Source organism: Penicillium subrubescens (assembly GCF_028828155.1).
Source record: "Penicillium subrubescens strain IBT 31985 chromosome Unknown utg000002l_segment0_segment0, whole genome shotgun sequence".
NCBI lineage: Eukaryota > Fungi > Ascomycota > Eurotiomycetes > Eurotiales > Aspergillaceae > Penicillium > Penicillium subrubescens.
The window spans coordinates 6,500,211-6,522,166 of record NW_026643152.1 but is presented as its reverse complement, the minus strand read 5'-3'; the positions used below and the strand labels follow the sequence as shown (position 1 = coordinate 6,522,166).

General features: G+C 49.7%; 7 protein-coding genes across 7 annotated transcripts; 3 read left to right on the top strand and 4 right to left on the bottom strand.

The window, feature by feature from the left end:
* Positions 1–187: 187 nt before the first annotated feature.
* N7473_003694 (uncharacterized protein) lies at positions 188–1,276 on the bottom strand (the record flags this gene model as incomplete). The annotated part of the gene is made up of 3 exons (XM_057149634.1): positions 188–743; positions 798–914; positions 1,122–1,276. 3 exons carry the CDS (start codon positions 1,274–1,276, stop codon positions 188–190), a joined length of 828 nt encoding a protein of 275 aa, XP_057013288.1.
* Positions 1,277–3,233: 1,957 nt separating this feature from the next.
* Positions 3,234–4,814, top strand: N7473_003693 (uncharacterized protein). Its single transcript, XM_057149633.1, has 3 exons — positions 3,234–3,397; positions 3,489–4,339; positions 4,396–4,814. The coding sequence occupies exons 1-3, from the start codon at positions 3,236–3,238 to the stop codon at positions 4,577–4,579; spliced, it is 1,197 nt and encodes a 398-aa protein (XP_057013287.1). The 5' UTR covers positions 3,234–3,235; the 3' UTR covers positions 4,580–4,814.
* Positions 4,815–5,609: 795 nt separating this feature from the next.
* Positions 5,610–6,662, top strand: N7473_003692 (ankyrin repeat domain-containing protein; the record flags this gene model as incomplete). The annotated part of the gene is made up of 1 exon (XM_057149632.1): positions 5,610–6,662. One exon carries the CDS (start codon positions 5,610–5,612, stop codon positions 6,660–6,662), a length of 1,053 nt encoding a protein of 350 aa, XP_057013286.1.
* Positions 6,663–6,810: 148 nt separating this feature from the next.
* N7473_003691 (AP-2 complex subunit mu) lies at positions 6,811–8,283 on the bottom strand (the record flags this gene model as incomplete). The annotated part of the gene is made up of 3 exons (XM_057149631.1): positions 6,811–6,817; positions 6,882–7,872; positions 7,947–8,283. The coding sequence occupies 3 exons, from the start codon at positions 8,281–8,283 to the stop codon at positions 6,811–6,813; spliced, it is 1,335 nt and encodes a 444-aa protein (XP_057013285.1).
* Positions 8,284–9,063: 780 nt separating this feature from the next.
* Positions 9,064–15,248, bottom strand: N7473_003690 (uncharacterized protein; the record flags this gene model as incomplete). Its single annotated transcript, XM_057149630.1, has 2 exons — positions 9,064–10,429; positions 11,263–15,248. 2 exons carry the CDS (start codon positions 15,246–15,248, stop codon positions 9,064–9,066), a joined length of 5,352 nt encoding a protein of 1,783 aa, XP_057013284.1.
* Positions 15,249–15,593: 345 nt separating this feature from the next.
* N7473_003689 (uncharacterized protein) lies at positions 15,594–16,661 on the top strand (the record flags this gene model as incomplete). The annotated part of the gene is made up of 3 exons (XM_057149629.1): positions 15,594–15,730; positions 15,790–15,975; positions 16,037–16,661. The coding sequence occupies 3 exons, from the start codon at positions 15,594–15,596 to the stop codon at positions 16,659–16,661; spliced, it is 948 nt and encodes a 315-aa protein (XP_057013283.1).
* A 209-nt stretch (positions 16,662–16,870) lies between these two features.
* On the bottom strand, positions 16,871–20,451 carry N7473_003688 (uncharacterized protein; the record flags this gene model as incomplete). Its single annotated transcript, XM_057149628.1, has 4 exons — positions 16,871–19,368; positions 19,436–19,823; positions 19,878–19,926; positions 19,976–20,451. 4 exons carry the CDS (start codon positions 20,449–20,451, stop codon positions 16,871–16,873), a joined length of 3,411 nt encoding a protein of 1,136 aa, XP_057013282.1.
* Positions 20,452–21,956: the final 1,505 nt, after the last annotated feature.

Genomic DNA, 21,956 nt, shown 5'->3' with positions numbered 1-21,956 from the left:
GATCTTTTTCGTGCGATTCTGTAGGTACGTAATACTCGTAATGGACCAAGGAGGCGAAATGTAGCAGCGATGGGAGTGACGCCCAGTCTACATAGTAATCTCTCGCTTGTACGCAGGACCCTATCCGTCACATTCAATACCCCTTATCAGTATGCCTCTCAGGGTTCAATAAATCGAAACTCATTGATCAAGAAAGAAACACAAGCCCCTGCGAGAGCACAAGCATCGTAGCCAGTAAGGAAGACCCAGCCAACTGATTGCCAGCTGATACAGTTGTATAGCCAACCTTCAACGAATTGTTTTGATAACCAACAGTACGCACCCAAGTCGGGGTATCCATATCATTCCTCAGAATATCCGAATGATAGTGGTCTATAACACCCGAAAAATTCATGATCAATTTCCCCGCAAACATCACATTGTCTTCAACCCCATCCGTATACTGAGGGGACGCCTCAAAGTACCCCCGCATAGAAAGGTTTGCAGTACGACTATCAAACTGGAGATCGATGACCGGATTCGTGAAAGTAGATCCGTTGAAACTGCCATTGGAGGGTATGGGTGCAAACTGCCACTGGAGAATCTCGACTCCAAGGCAGGTTGTCGTACTGTCGATGAGGAAATCGTTGAAGCCTTGATAGTCAGTCAAGACGCTGGAGAGATTATAGGGAGAGGCCTGGTTTTCCTCCGTGGACCAGACAAAATTATCGAAACCAGATTCCGTGCTGTTATCATAAACGGGGCTAGGCAGTTTGAGTAATGCCGCTCGCTCGTAGGGCTTTACAGATGAGACTTACTTGGACGAGAATATCCCATAATCAAGGGAGGATATCTCATTGAGCCACTTCCCAAGGGGCAATGTACTGAAATTGAAGCCAACAGGCCACAGGGCGAAAAAGGCATTGACCGGATCACTATCTTTGTTTTATGTACTTGGCTCCGAGAGACCAAGCACAGTGGTGTACTCTTTGGTGATTGTTTTGTTGTGAAAATCCGGACAATCCGATTGTTCCGAAGATGCTAGTCCTCCATATGGGAAGAATTCCAAATGTGTCGTGCCATTATGATACCTGTACGATGAGTACCTTCCTTGCAAATAGTGACATGGGCAGCCTACTTACCATCCAACCCAATGATAGAGACCACTCAATGTCACGTTTTCAGGTCGGAAGTTGAGCACAGCCGGGGAGTCACTATTTGAATCACTTGCTGAAGTAGCGGCTACAGAGACGGATATGCCAAAATGCAGAAGCCAAGCTGTTTGAAACTCTCTCATCTTGTTTGCAGCTCTACCGCAGGGACAAGAAGTTGCTTTAGGCCCTCGGAGGGGGCCCTCGGCTTTCCGACGCATCAGGGCAGAGCGGAGTCAGGTTCGGTTGCACTTATAGAGAGGTTTGGTCGGACTATTTGGTGGCAGTGCGTTGATTTCAGGGCGAATCAGCGATTTAGCCCTTCGAGATAAGCAGCACTCGCCGACCGAGTAACTAGCCTTCCCCAACAGTGCCGAGCGAATGTAGCGGAACAGAGTATATTTACGAGTACGAGAGATCATCGAGATGACTGCGTTACTCAAAGGGCTGAATCAACAGTGAAAATTCTAAAGAGAACCCCTGTTTAGGCCAATGCCAAGGTCAAGGAAGACACCAATTTCTTTGTATCGGCGAGACTCTCTCATCTTATAGCCCTTTTTCAGAGAATTGAGCCTCGATGTCCCTATGTACGGTGAGGCAGCATGTTCTTTGAACCGATGAAGACACTTTACGAGAGGCCAACCCCCACAGCTCGTTTATGCTTGAACTCTTAGCCGAGGACTACGTGGAATAAGCTAGGCCATTTAAGAGTTGCTTTTGTGAGACTACAGATTTTCCAATTCGGATCTAAAATCCGATCTCAGTAAAGCCCCGACAATAAATAGCCGCAAATACGCCTGGAGCGAAATTTTTGAAGTCGCTTGCGGATAGCTAGTGTGGATCTAGTGCCACAAAACACTACATACTCACCAATTACCCGACAACTCTTCTCCCTATTCTTTGAAAATGTGCATTGGACCATATACAAAGCCTTGTCTCTTCACTAGACGTATCCACCATTGCTGCCCTTCAAGCCTCAAACATAAGGCAAAGCCTTGAGCTTTGACAGACTCCTCCGTGGCTTTTCGACCGGGCTCGGTATATAGCTTCTAGTGTTTCTCCAGAAAATGAACCCTCTATTGGTGCATTCAGCAAGAGTGTCGGCACCATTGGGAGCATTGTCGGATTCCTGTCTTCTTCCAATACATTCACACTCACAAACGAGTAAGACCTTGTGACAGCCTTGGAGAGCGTCCTGGATCAATCGGTCCAGGGGACAAGACCGGCCATCACTAATCTCAGCTCGGCTACCTTCGAGAAGCCGAACTAAGCCAGCACTCTTTCGACCAGTCTTATCACTGGGCCGCTCATGGATGTACCCTATTTCCACTATTTTCACAATTCGAACATCCTCTTCCCAATCAATAGTGAAACCTAAGATGGACAAGTCTAATGTCACCATCAAAATGTGCATGGTCGGTTCTGCCGTTGGCGATGTCAACTATTACACCGAGAGATTCCTCGTTGACCGAGATGAACTACACTGACAGCGCGAAATACTACAGTGATGGTAGGTGCTACAAACTAGCCTATCCTAGCGTGTCAAAGTGTAGGTATTGCTAACATGAACACCACACCATCGCCAACACAAAAAGCTACGGTATCGACGTGGAGAAGCTGATCACAATGCCTACAATTGTCAGAATGCAATCAAGGTGTATTTTGGATCCCTGGATGTTAATATTCCAGCTGGTTTGGCCTTTGGCCCAGACTGGTACCCTTCCGATTTGCTTCTTATGCTATGCAGCAGGATGGATGTATGCTAGTTTAGGATGCCAGCGGTGGCAGTCAAAATAGATTCATTCATGTCCCTTGAAATCGGAAAATTGGATCTATTTGCAAGGCCACGCGAGGCGTTTCAACCTTTCTTCTAATAAAAAGTAGCAGTGCAACCTATATTTGACGTGGCATGTATAGGTACGTGGAAGAAAGGCTTCGGATTATCAACTGTCAGCCAATGCTTCATAATAATCGCCATTTCCTTGGTTTATACTGGAGTTCTGCGTGCGGGGGAATGAATGTTTGCATGGCCTCGGGTGACACTGGTAGCTCGGCTGCATGAATACTCCGCTTTTACTCCTCCTTTGTGGTATCACTCGGGCTACATGAGTCCTCATAAATACTCAGAAGGACCGAGGATACTTCGTTGGGAGTCCTTGGAACTCACTTCATCCATCCCGAATATCTTGAACTCAGAAACGTACTCATACTCACACAAACCTACCAACATGGCGCCAGACATGATGAAGGCCGCTCTGTGCAAAGAGGTACGTTATGTCAACCCTCACCTAGCAAGATCCAGACGCAACGTCAATCAAAGCCCTTTTTGCATAAACTTTGCTAACTGACCTCAACCAGCCCGGTCAACCCCTCGTCATCGAACAAGTCCCCGTCCCAACACCAACAGGCCGTAACGTCCTGGTGCGTGTCCAAGTCGCATCACTCTGCCACTCAGACCTGCTCATCACCTCGCGCAAAGGTGGTCTCACCCAGCTTCCCCAAATCATCGGCCACGAAGCCATCTCCATCGTCGAGGCTCTAGGTCCCGACGCCGGACCCCTCGGCATCAAACTAGGAGACCGCATTGGGGCCCCTCTGTGGCAAGATATGTGTCTCGAATGCTGGGAATGCAAGAATATCGGGCCTCAATACTGTGCAAAGATGACCATCAAGGGGGTTAACAATGCTGGGTATTTTGCTGAGTATGCGCTCGTCGATGCGGCGACGGCGGTTGTTATCCCGCAGATTGATGGTGCTGGGGTTGTCTCTCCAGCGCAGTTGTCGCCTATCTTCTGCGCAGGTATTACAGTCTGGGATGCGCTGGAGCGTGCACAGATTAAACCAGGAGAAACGGTTGCTATTGTGGGTGTGGGTGGGCTGGGCGAGATTGCGACTAAGTATGCGCATGCACTTGGGGCGAGGGTTTTGGGATTGGATGTACATGACGGACAGTTGGAAGGTGTTAGGGATGGTGGGAGTGTGGATGGGATACTGAATACGCGGGAGCTACAGCCTCAAGATATTCGGGCGAAAGTCGCAGCGATGAATCACGGTAAAGTGGCTGATGCTGTGATTGTTACATCGGGCTCAGTTGCGGCATATCAAACTGCGATTTCAATCCTGAGGGTCGATGGACGATTGATGGTTGTTGGAATTCCTCATGAGCCACTACCGCTTGATATGGGCCGAGTGGCGCTCCAGTCCATTAGGTTCGTTTTGATATCCTGAAGGGAGAGAGATGAGGTCTTACTTTTATGGTTTACAGGATCATTGGAGCTAAAGTACCTGGGTCACTGGGTGCTATGCGGTGTTTGGAGTTTTCGCTGAGGAAGGGGATCTTCCCCAAAATTAATCCGAGAAAATTCCAACTCGAGGATATTAACGAGATGATGGACCTCATGAAAGCTGGGAGGGTGCACGAGGGGAGAATGACTGTGCAATTTTTCTAGGGTCTTGTAAGACTGCTTTCCCAGGAGGCAGCACAGATAGCCGAGTCGAGGGCATGGTGGAGGATTTACAGTCGGACAAGGAATGCTTGAGATGAGAGATCACAAGATGAACACCTTTGAAAGCCATGTTAGCGCTTCTATTAGTGCATATGCACTACTTTAATATCATAAAACAGTAGACACACTGTTCAGATATAAAAGGCGCTAATTAGACGGCAGTAAATCGAAATTCCGCCCTCAAGTCGCATCCAGTATGTGATTTGTGGCTTAATATGCCTAGTCCGATGAAATCTAATCATGACTCACTCAAAATTCACTAACTAACTAACTAGTTAGATGTAATGCCGGTGCCAAGAACACCCAGACTTCAATACTGAGAATGAACTTATTGATCCTCATTCCATGTCCTCGCCGTTGACGACCAGCCAACATGAGACACGTTCCAGTGGAGGTTCTCCTCCAGATCATCCAGGCATTGGTGGATAATGATACGATTCCAATTCGAAATCTACTAGCCATGCGACTTGTCAACAGTACACCCCATTCCCATCTCCACTAGCCATATATCTCAACAACTAACCAAAGCTAGCCCTCTTCGCCAACGAAATAATGACCCTCTTCATTCAAAGTTCCCGCTTAGAAAACAACGGCCTCGGCTTCACCCACGAAACAAGATGCGCAAAAAAAAACATACAGCAAACACTGGTGGAAAAACCTCCCGACTTCCCATAAACGTCAATACCTCCACCAAAAAGTCCAACGACATCCCACAAGCCCATGCGCATTCTCAACCATCATCCACGAACTTCTCGCCATCCCGCATCCCCCACGCACCAAGGAACAGGAACATATCCTAATACATAAATTAATCGACGCCTGGCTTTGCGGAAGCTTCTACCCATACCGTGACGTGTATGATCCGCGCTTGCTTTCGCAGGTGAATCGGTGTTCCTGGGATCGTGACGTGTATCATTCGAGCTTGCTTTGGCAACGGAATCGGGTGGATTCCTGGGAGCCTATTGAACGGACGATGACTATTGCGCTGACGGCCAGTGCGATTATTAAGGGTGACTGTGAAGAGCTTCAGAGAACTATTGACGCTTATGATGACCCCAAGTATGATCCTCTTGGGTTTTTGTGGGAGAAAAGTGTTCGGTTCGGTGGGATTCGACCTCTGAGTATTGCCGGATTAAAGGGTTCGACGGAGGCATTTCGGTTACTTATTGCCAATGAGTCTAAGTCGAGGTTTAGAATCCGGGCTTACCAGGACAGTGTTTTCAACAGTGCAGCAAAAAAGGGGAATACCGGGACTCTGAAGGCTTGGATTGAATATTCTAAGAGTAAGGATGAAGACCTTCCGGCTCGGGTGCTTGGTGCGGTTATACACGCTGTCCGGACCCGAAGACCTGATGTTGCGGAATGCATCGAGAAAGAGTGTGGATTTCAATTCGACAAGAGCGGTGTCATCTTTGACATGTTCATGGAAAGCGTTATCAAGATGCGATTTAGCCAAGTGCAGCTCTCTCTCAAGCGTGGCGGCTTCGACATCAATATGGAGACTGACAGATTTCGCTATGGACCATTACACGGTGCTATTTGGGCGTCCAAGGAAACCCCAGATCTACAGCTTGTGACTTTGCTTCTGGAACATGGAGCAGACCCGAATAAATTTAACCCAATGGCGAGTCTTACGCCGTTACAAGTTGCAGTGAAAAGTGGAAATGTTGCGCTAGCGAAGTTGCTGATTGAACATGGTGCTGACATCAGTGATTCAAGATTGTTCCAGACGGGGAAATCTAGAATACCTCTGATTCATGTCGCGGTTGAGAATAGATCAGCCCCTATGATTCGACTTCTGCTAGAAAATGGGCTAGACACAGAGTATTTGTACAGAGGCAGGAGGATTGAGATCAGAGAAGGCACGGTCGAGGGAGGTGAGAATGAAGTACGCTTGCAGAGGAAGATGCAGGAGGTCGTGAAACCGATTGATGAGAAGGGCTATGTGGTTCTCATGGGCGACAAGATTGATGAAAAATCAAAAAGTAGTAGAGACGGAACGAGACGAGAAAAAGATGAGTACTGATGTACTGAAAGTATTTATCAAGTGAAGAATAGAAGTCATGTAAGATCGAAGAGAACACCACCAACGCCAGACACCCAGCCTGAGATCCCATAATCAAAAAGGGCAAGGGTTCATGCACAGCATCGTCTATTTCAAAGGGTCGGCAATATTAGAACCTACAGTGGGATTTGGTCAGTAAATCGTACACAATCAGATCGTTGAGGAAAGGTCTAAACATACCGGATCTCGTAGCTTCCCGCACGCGTCATGTAGCGTACCCACTTGACGGAACTGTAATTGCTCTTCTCAAAGACCTTGAGGTATCGCACAAGCAGACCAGAGGAGGTAAACATGAGAATGCTAAACGAAAGGCTAAGCGGCGGGCGACTCCAGGCCTTCTGGTGGGTCATCGACGTAAGAGTCGCCTCGGCATTGAGAACGTATTCGCTCTGGCCCGAGAACCGGGGAATCTTCCACACGATGTTGTTCTGCTCAGGCTCATACTTGGCGCGACCTTGACTCGTGCGCTCGGTAGTCTTTGCAGTGTTCAGCGGCGTCGGGATGCGAACCACGACATTGGTCGCAAACAACTTCGAACTGTAGTTGGCCTTGATTGCCACGCTGTACTCAACCTTTGTCGTGCCGATCTCGCGCACAATCGGGTGCACCTTGAAGGGCAAGTTGACATTCTCGGTCGCGCGGTAGCGCATCAGCTCGAACTCGCCGTCCGGCGGCACGAACGAGATGATACGATCAGCGTCGAATCGGCCCAGCTTCACGCACTGATGGAACTGGCAGTCTTCCAGCGTGACTGAACCGGCAGCAGCTCGTGTAGTCTGTTTGTTCCCGGAGATGCCACCACCACCTCGTCCCCCGTTCGCCCCGGAAGAAGTACCAGAATCCAAGAGGAGCCGGTCGTTGAGCCCGAACTTGCACTCTGGGGTACCCGTGAGATATGCTCGCATGACAATCTGACCATTCACATCGGCGCGCAGGACGGTGCCAGTCGCCGACATCAGGAGGTTGACGTCTTCGATCACGTCGACAAAGGCTTCGTTCTTGCGGTATTTGATATCGGAGCGGCGCCAGGACAGCGCACCGGTCGCTTGCTGAGTGATTCGGCTGGAGTCTGTCGGCGAGTTGGCAATGGCGGACTTGACCCCTTCTGTCGTGATGTACATTTTCAAGGTATCCGTCTCGGTGTTTTGGGGGTAGCCGAAGTCGAGAATCTCTACACGATGAGACCACCGTGGTTAGCATCGCGCCAGACGTGAAGGAATAGGGGCTCGACAAGTCGCAACACACCATCCAGCAGCTCATAAATCAACACAAAGTTATTCTTCACAGCCTCCTCATCGAACTTTCCAAAGTAACTCCTCCCCAGCACAATCAACCGGTAGAGGAACTCAAAGACAAGCGCAGCATTGGCATTGCTCTTGGTCACGGCGACCAGGTAGATATTCTCGTGCTTGACATGGCTGAAGGTGGTCGAGCCCAGGGTCAGGATCGGGGAGCGGACCTGCGGGTTGGCGATGACCTGAATGCGAAAGATGTCTGCGAGGCGTGGGCGACAGTCACTCCGGAAGGCGCGGAAGATTAGATTCTCGCCCTTCTGATTGAAGACAAGGATGCCCGACAGCATTGTGGCGGTGTGGTATGCTGGGGGAGAGAGGGCTCATCTCAGGAAGTTCGAAGTTCCCAGGAGCTCGGCGAACGGGGGGAAGAGGGTGTGGGGTGGATCGACACCGCCTGGCCAAGGTGGATATACACACATGGCCTCTGCATGGAACATTCTTACTGAATATACTGTGGAGGAGAGTCAATTCCAGGACAGAGGTGGGATTATCAAAAGTATATTTCAGCCTCTTTGCAATCTGTCTATATGGCGTGGATTTTTCGGGAGGTATACGAGAAATCAACAAGCATGAGTCTTGGTATCTAACACACCGGTCTGCTACATTTGTTACACCAGTTCATCCAGGGACAGACTATTAAGCTCAACGGCATTTCAAGTTCCCATTCACACTGACCACATGGCCATCGTATTTAATTTCAGGGATTTTAGTCAAGCCAACCGATCATCCCAGTATAAAATCAGGTATAGACGAGGCAGGACAACAGGGGTCCATCAGCAAAGCCGAAAGTAACAGGAAGAGAAAGCCCATCGGCAAATGCAATGTGGGAGGATTAGGCCGGAATATTCACGGATCCCAAGAGCAAGATAGACACAGAGCAAGGTAGGTAAAGAGGTAATAAGGAAATAGCGGACAGGAAGAGTCGAAGGAGAGTCGCTGGGTGGCGAGGGATATCATGCAAAAAGGCCCAAGATGGGAGCAAATCAACAAAAATTACAAAGGACATATACAGCCAAATAAGACAATGATCGAACAAGAAAAAGAACCGACAGGCGAAAGTAGGCCTATCAATTTCCAGGCCCGACACCAGTACTAGGCCTGGTATTCGGCATGGAAGGACCTTCACTCGGCACAATGCCGACTTTGGGGTCTGGGATCTGAATATCAAGAGACATGTACGCGGTACGGCGCAGACTCCAGATGTGTACACCATCCTTGGCACCGACTTCACGGTTCCAGTTCTCTAGCCAGAACTCCACCTGTTGCAGTTGGCCCTTGATTCCCGTAGCATTCATGTCGTCCCAGATCCAACCGGTTAGGAGCCCAATTGCTCCGTCTAACCAGTTCCGCAAGCTGAACGGATCAAAAGCCTTGACAAGGCCGTCGTTGACGGTGGCGATGACTTTCCGGAATTCTTGCTCCGAGAGTAATGGATCCAGAATTTCGGGATACAGGTTGGAGAAGGTCGGCGCCAAATCGCCCTTGATCATCCAGTCACGGCGAATGCGAATGACTCGCGTTGTGAGATACTCTTGCGAGCCGATAGGGACGTGCGGGTTAAAGTGAGGGAAACAGGGGTGCGCGGGGCCCCAGGCCAGTTCGTCGGCAACGTCAGGAGGGGCTTGACCCATGTTTGAGGGGACAGATGCGATCTGGGATTGAGATCGGAGAGAGGTTTGGGACTGAGCATGGCGCGGTCCGCCATGGCGAGTGCCATCGTGGGCAAGATGGACTTCTTCGGGCGGCCGTAGGTTTTCGACATCCCTGGCCGCGCTCCCAGCAAATGCTGCCGCCATTTCTGTCGGAGATAATTGCACGCTGCGCCGGTGTCGCGGGGGTAATGCGATGCTCGTACGCCCGCTTTCAGTCTCTCCCTGACTGCGTTCGACGATTAGACTAGTCGGAGAGGTAGGAGACGGGGTAAGGCGACTGCGGCGGCGCTCGGGGACGGTGAGCAGAGGGTATGCGTCGCGTTGAAGGCCGAGGGGGAGGCTCTCGTCGGAGCGATGGGGCGGGACGGTGATAGGAGTGATGCGAGGGACGTGATTGACGGGGTTGGCGAGGCGAACGGCCGGAGGACGAAGAATGGCAGGGAACGACGACGGACCCGAGATGGGAACACACTGTCGTCGCTGTGCGCGAGTGAAGGACGGAGTCGCCTCCACGGGGGCGCGGCCGTTGGCTCCACGAGATCCAAAGGAAGTTCGGGTATTGGGACTGGGTGGGGGAAAGCGAGAGGAATTAAAATCGACTTCCCTCGATCGAGGATGAGGGATCGCAAAGGACGCCGTTTTGAGGAGAAAACGAACGGAATCCCCGAAGGGAAGAGAGAAGAGGGAAAAGAGCAGGGAAAGGGAGCGTGCGGAGAGTTTGAGGGAGAAGGAGAGGAGCAGAGAGATCGAGATCGAGATCGGCAGAACAGGAGAAAGTCTCCTGGGAAGAGGAACGAACGAGAAAATAGAAGAGTAAATAAACGAAAGGCAATGAAATCTTCAAAAGAGAGGAAAGAAGAGCAAATGAGAAATATTGGAAGAGACAATGCCTCCTAGACAATCCTGGATTGTAAGGCTTAAATTCGAGGCCAAACTTGTCGTACTGCTAAGGCCTGGTTGGTAAGTAACTAATAGTTAAGTTTAGGTGAAGCTGGAAAACTGACAAATCCCGATCGGCTCGGCAGACACGAAATAGAACACTTTCAATGCAGGATATTTTCGCAATATTCAAATACAAAGAAGTATAGTAATCGATAAATCTGTCGAGAATGATCATCTCAGAAGTAATAATGGGCTAGTGAATGTGTTTATGTACAGCAGAACCGGCAATCAATAGACAGCCACTATGGGTCCATCTATACGACAACCAGTAAACCCCTCCAGCTCCAATTTGACCAGTCAATTGCCCCCGTTTCACTATGATCCATCAATTACTATCCCTTGTTTCATCGCTTCACCTTGGATAAGCGAAGGATCTCCTAACATCCCCTCCAATCCGAGTCCACGTCACGAAGCGACTGCATACGTCAAATGCATTTGCAGTCATGATTGGATCCACCGCTGATCTGACACTCATGGCGGGCAATGTTGAAGCTATCAAGTACACTATACCACTAGTTCTACAAAAGTGACAGTAACTCGCGATGCAGAGTGCTGATCATGGAATTCACGAAATATTAGTAGCGAAAATGCAGGTAACCCTCGTTTGTCAAGTCTTAACCCGAGACATCTCGCTTGTACTCCTTGAAACGCTAAGAATCCGCATGCACAAACCGGAAACCTCCATATCCGACCAGTGTAAACGGCGCCCAGTAGAAAGGACTCGACCAGTCCAACTGATCAATGGTCATCTTCAACAAGAAGAACAGAAATTCTGCATCAGGCACAAATTCTGCCGGTCTACGACCCTCCACTCCCGTAGAAGTCCAATTCTCCAACATCCCATCCAAAAGTATACCAGCTTTCTCACCATCAAGCTGCAAGAGGTCCATTTGGGCCTTTCGCATAAGCTCCGCCACAGGAATGTGTGGCATACTTCGCAAATGCCGATAGAACAGCGTCATAATCAACATGGAACCGAAATCGCTGACTTTCCAAAGAGATCCGATGTAAGCCTGGCAGCCAGTGCTCAAGACAACGTGGGAGAATCCCAGGACTTCACTGCTAAAGGTCGCTTTTCCGAGACCACTAAGACAGGCCGCAAAGACGAGGAGGTGGACACTGCTGCGGATGGCGGACATGTCGATGACTCGGAATTCTTGACCGTCACCAATTGAAATTGACGAAAGGAGTGGATTGCGGTAGTTGACATCCCCGTGAGTTCCGATGTGCATGATCAAGGAGCCACCTTCGACGTACTCTCGGAAGTCTTCTCGAGTCATATTAGACGCCTCGATCGGCCATGTTGCAAACATGCGGGCGATATTGACAGCTTCAATTCCTGCCATGTGCAGACTCGGCTCTTTACCAGCCCGGGCTGCGTTCTCTGATGGTTCCTCACTGGGTGATTTGGCAAGGACGGATACAGTCGGTGTTTTTGATGCGGACTTTCTCTGTGACAGATGATGGAGTACAGTCAGGCTTGGGACTTGTGAGACCGCTGCGTGCATGACAAGTGGTTTTCCATCAAACAAAAGAATTCCAAACGGGAACGCGGTCATCGGATCAGAAATCGAAAAAATGACATGAGACTTGGTTCGGATGATTTCCGTGAATGGTGCCAGTAGTACTTCGGAGATTTTTTGGGACAGGTCGTTGAGCTCCTTTTTGCGTTCTTCCTCTTCTCCTCCGAGGTATCCAGTCATATTTCGCATGATATGCATGGCCTGCATAACTGGCCTCCGAATATCAGCCACACTCATCGTTCCTTGATGTATCTTTTGAATACCGTCACGGGTCACTGCGAATGACATGAATCCACGGGGAGTGGCAGTTGCCTCTATCACCACAGCATTTTCATCAATGCTTCGATATAACAGCTTCGGTTCAATAGTAGAATTGACGGTTTCGATGAAAGTCGTTGCATTAGAGATGTTTCCGTCTTTTTCTAATTGGTCGATATCTTTCCGCAGCTGCGAAACCTCTTGTTCCTGCTCCGGGCTCAATTTCTTCAAAGCAAGCAGTGACCTTAAGAGTCGTCTTTTGTGAACTGCCTCTGATAGAGGTGCTGTATCCGGAGCTCCGGTCATTCCAGGGACTCGGTGGGCTTGGGATTGTAGTGACTCCAGCACCGCCCGTGCTCTACTCATCTCGATAAACAGTAGAGCATGCTCAGACCATGATATGTCGTCAAAATGCCCATGTTCATATTTTGATATGAAACTCACTGGGACACCAGAGTTCTCCCATCGCAGACAAAGACGTGCGAGGTTCATGAACACCTCTGCAGTCCACCCCTGGCTGGAACTGCCAATCCTAGCGTCCAGGTCCTTCGTCTGAATTCGACGAGTCTCGACAATCTGACGAGCTTCGAGGAGCTTGGCAAAGCAGAGTTCAGGTTTTTCATTTTTCATGATATGTGCATAGTAACTGATCCGTTGAGCAAAATCAAGTGCATTTTCGGTCGGCTTCTCAAAAAAGGAAGGCCAGATCCCGATGATAATATCAATCATCCGGCGAGCTCGTTCCATGTCTCCCGCGAATACAGCAAAAGTCAACGAGTTCTCAGCAGTCGAGGAGAACATAGTTCGAACACCAATCCCTTGTTGAAATTCCGCGAGGTTATCGTTGAAGACGTCGTTATCATCGAGGGAGTCAAAAATCTCTCGAGATTTGGCGTAATCACCGATTCGCTCACATGCGAGGATGCGATACATGTCTCTGCAGTACGCCTTTTCTAGGTCCATGGCTTCATTGACGAATCGGCGAACGCTTTCCTCTGCTTTCAGAATATCGCCTTCCTCCATTAGTCGGCGGAAGGCGATATCCGCAGAAGCATATCTCACTGTAGCTGCATCATCGGCCAACGTTCTCCGCCACAACCCCTTCACCTTGTTTTGAGGAAAGGCAAGAGTGGGATCATTCAATTGCATAACCTCTTCGTTCTCCACTTTTTCACGAAACGCAATGAAACCCTCATCGTGTTCGATCCAATATTCCAGTTTGGCGTTCCACTCGTGGAATTTCTCGAGATCCTCACTCCGAATGTAAACGTTGTTTACGTCCCTGCTGAATGTCGACAGCATGTTGAACTTTCCCGTCATCAGAGTGCTACTGTCTATTTGGCCCAGTTGTGTGTCCGGTGCCGAGTGAATCTTGTAATCAATATACTCGCTAAGTCTGTCGACCATGGATAGCGCCTCCTCGATAAAGATCTTAGCTGCATCGGCGTTGAACATGTCGTATTGTACGTGCGATTGGCAAACTTTGGATTGAAACATGGGAATCATGTCGCCAAGGGGCTCAAACACTTCGTACGCACACTCCCATGCCAGCAAAGCGTTGTCCATGTTCGAGAATCTGAACCACTCTTGATGCGCGTATCGAGATAGCAGCATTCCAATAAAGTGGGCCATTATCTCGTTCTTTGCTTCAACACCCCAGACTCCAATTGATCTCGCGATCGCTTTGATGTTCACGGGATTTCCTCTGGTAATTCCCGTGAGGATCAGATGTGCCTTGACTAGTAGAGCGTTCGCTTCATCTTTTCCAAACAACTTGAGAGACTCTTGCAATTTAAGCTCGGACTCTGCAAGTATATCGAGAACTTGTTTGTTTTGGAGTCGTTCGTGGCGGGCTTTATTATGAAGACAACAGCCTTGTCGAAGTAAAACGGCCGCCTGCCCGCGCTTGCTGTTGGCTTTTTGAAAAAGCGCCAGAGCAGAGTCATATAGTTCTTGAGCCTGGGTTCCATATTCATACTCGAGGTCAAATTCGACCGGATCCCAGAGAGTATCACTATGAGTACTGCTAGTGACGTCGAGAATAATCAAGTTCAGCGTGACAGGGCTAGCAAATGGGGGGCTTATCAGGCTGTCCGCCTCAATCATTTGGGCATTAGCCATCCCCGCGTAATCCTCAAGTCTTTCGCATCTTTGATATAGTTCTTGCAAGTGTGTATCAGCCTGCGGACTCTGGCATGTAATGTGTGTTTCAACTACCAGTCGGAACATGTATGTACCCATTCCGGTCACCCCGTAGGAATCAGCCATATCGCGAAAATTCAGCATAGGCTGAGCCATCTCCACAACTTGAGGGAGTATCTCATCTCTCGAAGCAACCGCCCGGCTCACAGGGCTGAGAGGGTGAAACATGTTTGTCAAGTTTCTTACTCGAATCGGAAATCCGATAACACCATTCATCATCTGACTCAATGCTTGATCGCGGGGTAAACTACCATCAAAATACGCGCGAAAATTGTTCATGAAGCTTTCCGTGATCTCAGACGGGCCGCTGATGTCGCCCAGCATGCTGATATCGATTGGTTTTCCATTTTCATGATAGAAGCGTAGAAGCGGGGGGTAGCGACGGGTGTAATCGGTAAGAACCTTGTAGTTGGCATATCGCAGACCCCATTCTTTGGGTAATTGATCTAGAAGACCTTTCAATACCTCGAGACTCTCGTATGCATCCGCTGGTCTGCCGATGAGTACTGAATGTATGGCTGAACAACGAAGGTGCTCGGCGTAGATAACATGATCCACCTCGGATATGTCGGGTTTCGTCTGGTGAAGATAGTCTCTGGCAGCATCTAGATCACCAAGATACTCTTCCGCGAAGAGCGATCGGCCACAAAGTCCGATGAAATGATCAAAGTCCATTTGACTTTCCGTGAACAAGTGATGCTATTTCTTAGATTAAATGTCAAGCTGAGATCCGAAAAGGTAATCTCACTGAGCAGCCCTAAAGGGCCACTCGCTGTATATAAGCATAGTGGGGCTTGGGTGTGCCTTGTGTTTCCATGCTTAGCGCCCATCACGAAACCCTGAGAGCGATTCGTTTAAAATTGCCCGATTTGAGTGGAGCCAATAATAAGCCCGGGTTGGGGCAGTACCCCCGCGAAGGCAGCAGAGTAAAAACCACAATTAATACCCTGGAAGTCTTCTTTCCAGCCTCGATCCCCAGAATTATATACCAAGCCTTGGCATTTTGTGACTCCGGGCATTATGGGGGCTGTTGATGACTCCTCATTCTTTCTTTATGGCGTCGGGGAACGGCCCGAGGCTTTAACCCTGGGTTCATTGGTGCTGGAGAAGTACTGGCAGCCAATGGTTGCCCGCCACTATACCCACGAACAATTAAGGTACACGTCGCATTCTCTTTGGTTGCGATCCATGTTCAAAGCTGACGGACTTTTATTAGCGGAGAGGCACTGCAAACGCATGCGTATTCCACACAGGCGAATAATCTTGTCTTTCATGGATGTTCTCGGATTTCGCCCTCCGTAAGCATTGAGGGTGGGGATATTGTCAATCTCGGCCTCGCCTACAACAAAGATCTTGAGCGTGTTGTAGTTGCAGAAAAAGGGACTCGAATGATCTTGAAAGAGTACTTCACCTCGCTTCCTATCTACTAAATGAATGAAGCATGTGCTGACATTTCCCAACAGCCCGGAATCTTTCCTTACAACCAATGTCCTAGCCAACCCGCAGGCACAGCAGAAACTAAAACTCTGGCTGTCCGCTGCTCAGAGCTCCTACATGCTCAACTTGAAATTCGCTCGTCGCCCCAAAGTATGGCTACTCACCGGCTTGTACCTTCTTGAGAAAACGCGCACGATTGTCTCAAAGGGCCAATCTGCCGACATATCAGCCGGCGTCTCCTCCGCACTCGTTGGGGCTCTATCAGGCGTCCCTATCGGTGGGTCCGTCAGTCTGGGCCTGGGATCCTCTTGGGAGATGGCTATGGAGATTGCTGACCCACATGTCTGGGCGGCCCAGTTTCGCCTGCTTGATGCCCGCTTTATCAAGATGGGCAAGGGGGGCGTGGACGGTGTGAAATTGCCGATGACTATGGGCCTTTATCGTGATGTCACATCGTTGAATGGCCGCCGAGCAGCCAGGGGCGACTCGGAAGTTGAGTCAGTTGAGCAAGTTGAGCTTGGCCTTGAGGGCGACGAAGGTGAGGAGGCATATGTGGAGGACCAGGACAGCGAGGAATTGGAAGAATACGAGAGAGCGCTGGAGAAGGTTATGAAGTCTTTCGAGATGGCCCCCAAGTACATGTTGGAGTAGATGGTTCATTAAAGTTGAATCTTTTAGCATTATACAAGGATGAAGTGTCTCAATTGAATGCATCAAGCATTGTGTCATTAGAAATTATGTGCAGTGAATTATATGGTATGTAGGTGTGACTGATTAAGCCCATATTAACCAAACTCCCAACAATCCCCGAAAAGAAAAGTAATTAAACAAGAAAAAAGGGTATCAAATAAAATGAACGACTACAGCTTGCGGTTCGCAGAAGCCTGCATTCGGCGCATCGCTTGACGATGCAGGTCTGTCATACCTCCGCGTTGCATCCTTTCGGCAATGGTATTTTCGACCTGGGCCGCTGAGCTCTCGCGCGTTTGCTGCGTAGATGCCCGAAGTGCCCGTGGTCTCTCGGAATTTGTAGGTAAGCCTGGAGAAGGAGGGTGTGATAGTGGGTCACGTCGTTGAGAAAGGTCTTGTCGAACCGATTGTCGCCAGGCGGCCATGACAGCTGCAGATCGTCCCGAGTCTGGTGGACTTTGCGGTGGTGAGCGGGGGGGCTCGATGCTCTGAATGCTAGATGTAGAAGGGGACTGCATCGATTGGCGTTGTAGCATGGCACGACGCTTGGATAGTGGTACATCATCTGCGTCTTCAACGGTATCTGTGCCAAATTGCTCGTCCATTTCCTCTGGGATGGACAAGGGCGGCGAGGCGATTACGGTTGGATCAGCCAGGGACAGGCGGGACTGATTTCGCGATGTATAAGGATCGTAGCGCAGGGAGGTAGATGACATCCGATTCCGCACCATGTTCTCACGAACAGCGAGAAGAGGTGGAGGTCCACTCCACTTTGGAGAATCCGATGACTCTGGTTCTTGATTGGGGGTTGTGATAGTCAGAAATGGAGTCGATACGCTGCGTATCGGACCTGGCTTCCTATCCCTTTCTTGAGGCAGTAGTGATGCAGAAGACATGTTTCGGGCCATTGGTGGGGGTGATATAGCACCGGACATGGTGTAGATGTTATTTTGTGTTTTGGATTTGGGTACTGCAGGTGGTGCTACAGAGCCTTGAGAACGTCGACCATTTTGCTCGGGGCTAGTGGGGATCTGCTCGGGATTGTTGATAATTGGAGGAGGTAGGCCTGTCAACGGTGTCTGAAGAAGACCATCCACATTGACTGGTGCGGCAGCTTCTTCAGTCTCGGCAGAGCTTTCGGTTTCATAGTCCAGCTGAATTGGTTCGAGCTCAGGAAGCTCCGCATTGGCTAGATGCTTGGCCCATTCGTTGGTGCGGAATGAATTGATTACCATCGATGTTTGTTCGGGAATTTCTTTCACTGTCGATGCGTCTAACCTTGCACTCCTGCTCTTCCTCAAAGGCTTTGTTTGAGACACAGAATCAAGTTCGCGCTCGACGTGTTCCGCATCAGGCTGTGGGTTGTCTATTTCAGCTTCGTCCTCCGCTTGATCAAAATTGGGTACGTGGTTTTCCTGGTCCGTCTGTTCATGATGTTCTTCCTCAGAAGGGTTTTCCAGGACGTTCTCTTGATTTGGTGGAGCTTGTTGTGGCTTCGGCTGAACTTGCAACACCAAGTTTTCGGTCTTCTTTGGCTGGCTGTCGTCCTGATTATTGGTCTCGACAGTAGATACTTGCTCTTCGGTGTCGTCATCCTGGTGAATCTGGAATTCATTTCCACGTTGCGTGGGCCCTTGACCATTCTTATCATGGCGGGCAAGGGAAGAGGCAAGTTGACCGTCATTCTCAGTCGGCGCAGCACGCAGTGCTTGGGAGTTTAGTTCGGCTTCGGTCACTTCAGCAAGCACATTTTTTGATGCCAAGTTGTTCGTCACTGTCTCCTCGGTCGCCTTCTCGTCTTCTGCGGCTTGGCCATCTGAGACCACACTAGAGCAGATCGAAGCAATATCATCCACGACGCCGACAACGGAGGAGGTAGCATCGTCCTGCACTACCAAAGCTTCTTCCGACTCGGATTTTCCGTTGAGCTTGGGACTCAATGGACCGTTCACACCATTAGCACTGCGCCAGGAAAGCCGGTTCATCAGTGACCTTCCAGAGAAGCGCTTGGATCGTGGCGAGCCAGCCTCGGAGCCAACAACAGCACCGTGTTCAGAGCTATTATCTTCACGCGGGATTGGCTCGGGCCACATTGTCACCGGTCTTGCAGCTGTTGGTCCGTCATTTTCGGTCTCATTTTGAGCCTGTTGGTCCTCGGGCTGGTTGGGATGACCGTCCTGGTGTTCTTCAAGAGCTTCCCCTTCAACCTCCTCAACAGTTTCGAGATTTTTCCCAGAGTCAGATGAGCCAGCCGAGTTTTCCGGAGCAGACATGTCCTTCATCTCAACCGATTCTCCCTTTTCGTTTTCATGGGTTGTTGATTCGAACCCATCCGAGCCCCGACGGGAATCTTCTGCAACCGCAGTCTCGGTCATGGAGGCTGCTTTGCCGGCGCCGTTACCGTACATGTTCTCCCATTCGGTGCGTTCGCGAAGGTTCTTTTCTTCCAGTTGTCGACCAACTTCTGCCTCTGCCTCCTCGTCCCTTTTCTCGGCTTCCTTCCGAGTTGTTTCCTCCTTGGCTCGGCGTTCTTTGATCACTTTCCAGAGTCTCATTTGAGCGATAACACCAAACACGGTGACAATGACGGTGATAGCAAGCTCAACACGGATGTTTCGAGTGACCGGATATGTATTTGTGCCCAATGGGAACATGCCTGTATTCAGACCTAGAATGCAAGTTAGCAACCATACCCAAGCAACTCATAAACATAGGGCTGATGTTTAAGAGCTTACCCCATATGTATAGCCAAAACTCCTTTAAGCCTGCCCGACTGTAACAGTCGATGCCGAGAGCCAGAGCCGTCGCACCCGAGATGGAAGTACAGAGAATCAAACCGTATGAGCGAGTATAGTGGCTGAATGATAGACACCAGAAGCCCACGGTAAAGGCGATGATGAACCCGGCCTTTGCTCCATTGTCGGTCAGGAGCCCGCCCGACTTGACTGTTAATAGCCACATCCCGGTACAAAAGCCACCAAGAAGACATCCGAGTCCTTCAGTTATTTCCCTGAACACGAGCGCTAGCCCTCCGAACACGGCGCCTGTGAAAAAGGCTGCAACCAGATATCCACCTTGTATCGCATTGCTGACCGGTGGGTTCAACACGTAGACAATAAGCACCTATTACGTGGTCAGTCTTGGCCTAGTATAAGAGTAGGATCCATTCGAACTCACCGTAACGCCCAATGCCGCGAGGAAGGCGGTTGATAAGAAGATATGAACCCTAGCAAATGTCAGTAATGTCAACTCACTATCAAAAAGAAACTAGTTACCATTGCTTGCGAATTCCAATGAACGCCAGAGCCGCTCCTAGAAGTAGGAGTATAATACCACCCACACCCCACGCCGGAGTGATTTCCGGCTGAAGTGGTAGTCCACCTGTATACTTTTGTTTTGTTCCATCCTGACTGTCGCTCCCCGAGCCCGTAGAGCCATCTATTGAAGGAACAGTGGTCGCGACGAAGGTAGAGTGACTGGTATTTGAAACGGCCGTCCCAGTTATTGTCGTTGTCGTGGCTGTAGCTGTGGCTGTCGTCGCTGCACCCTGAGTACCCGTTGTACTCGCTGTAGATGTTGAGCTAGGCGTATTATCTGTTGCTGTTGCTGTTGGTGTCGCATCCTGTTCAACTCTCTTTTCGACAGTCGTAAAGGCATCAACATTTCGTTCTGCGAAGTCCACTGCGGGGGCTGATAATGCAACTCCGAAGAGGAGCACTAAGATCAAAGTGCTAAATAGTGACCACCGCATCGTGCCCTGATTTCTTTTTCTTGTAGGGCTCGAGGCCAAGGCGAAAGGTTTCGAGCGCAAAGAGTATATTATGTCGACGATGTATAAGGGGTGGTATCAAGCGCAGTCACACATAACTAACTACAAAACTCTTCACCGTTGCGAATTTAGTGTGATCGAGTAAGTTGGAGTGTGACGGTGATAAGGGGCGCCGCAGTTATTAGATTATTAAGTTAAGAAGAAGAAAAAATTAAAGTCGCTGCGCGTCGTGGACCCATTGGGTCAAAGTCGATGGAACAAACAAGAGGAAAATCCAGTAGCACAGCCAGCCCCGACCTCCCCTACATATAAACGACAAATGACACCGCTAGTCAGGAATTCCAGAACGACGCGGGGCTCCCGGATGCATTGCCTACATTGTTAATTTGTTTGGAGTTATTTGAGTTTTCGGGCAGGCCAAGCGACAAGGAATTGGACAATAGACGCCCACGCGAGACTGACCAGGGACGAGTCAATGAGCTATCCAACGCCCCACCGATCGAGAGGTCGACGATCGAGCAAGGATCAGCTCCTTGTGAACGCATCAGCGGCGGGCCCTCAGGACGAAAAGAGATTAGGAGATTCGCCAATTGCTGGGATTCGAAATTAATTCCCCTCCTCACACCCATCCACTTTCATTGTCGTCGGACCTGATAGCCGGCCATTTTCATGATTAGCATTGTTAGAAAGTATTGTCTACACTAATACAAAAATACAATTGCGCGAGACTAAAACAATCCTATTTGTGATGTTGATCATACCACGGGAAACAAGGTGCTTCAACCCCTCAACGGTGATCATGTCAATCCCCAGGTCAACAAGCGGAATGCGGGCAATCAGGATGTTGCTCATGATCCATCACATCATCAGTCAGCCCCCTATCCTCTCCAGCTCTAAGCTATGCAGTAGTCAATGTACTCCGTACAAGATACTTACCCATATAATATGTCTTCATGCACCAGCCTCTCTGCACTGCTCACGTACATGGCCAGACTCACCGTAATTATTTTCACACCATTGAAAATCTGCAAGACCAGGATCCGACAGCTCTCAGGAACCGAAAAGGGGACGTGCTCGGAGGTATCGACGCCATCCGCAACTAGGGGTTCACTAAGTGGGGTCGTGGACCCCGATCTGTCGAGTTATCAATTGGATCCGTGCTTTTTTCCTTCTGCTGAATCAGTGATCCCGGGCAGGGCCAGTTGGCCTATCACAACGGTCAGCACGCCACTGTTGCCGTGCGTGCATTACTGTTCCTGAGATGGTTTGGTCTGTAATTGACTCTGGGTTGGCCGAGTCTGTCCCGAGTCTAGGAAAGCTCACCAACCTTAGCGGCAGGTAAGGAGTTGCACAGTTGCATCTGAGACATAAGAGTATTTTAATTTGGCACTAACTAGATTTTTTTTTCTACAGGATCATCATGGATGAACCGGGTCAAATCAGCGGTGGGGATGGCCCCATATGATCGGGCTTGTGTTGGCATACGG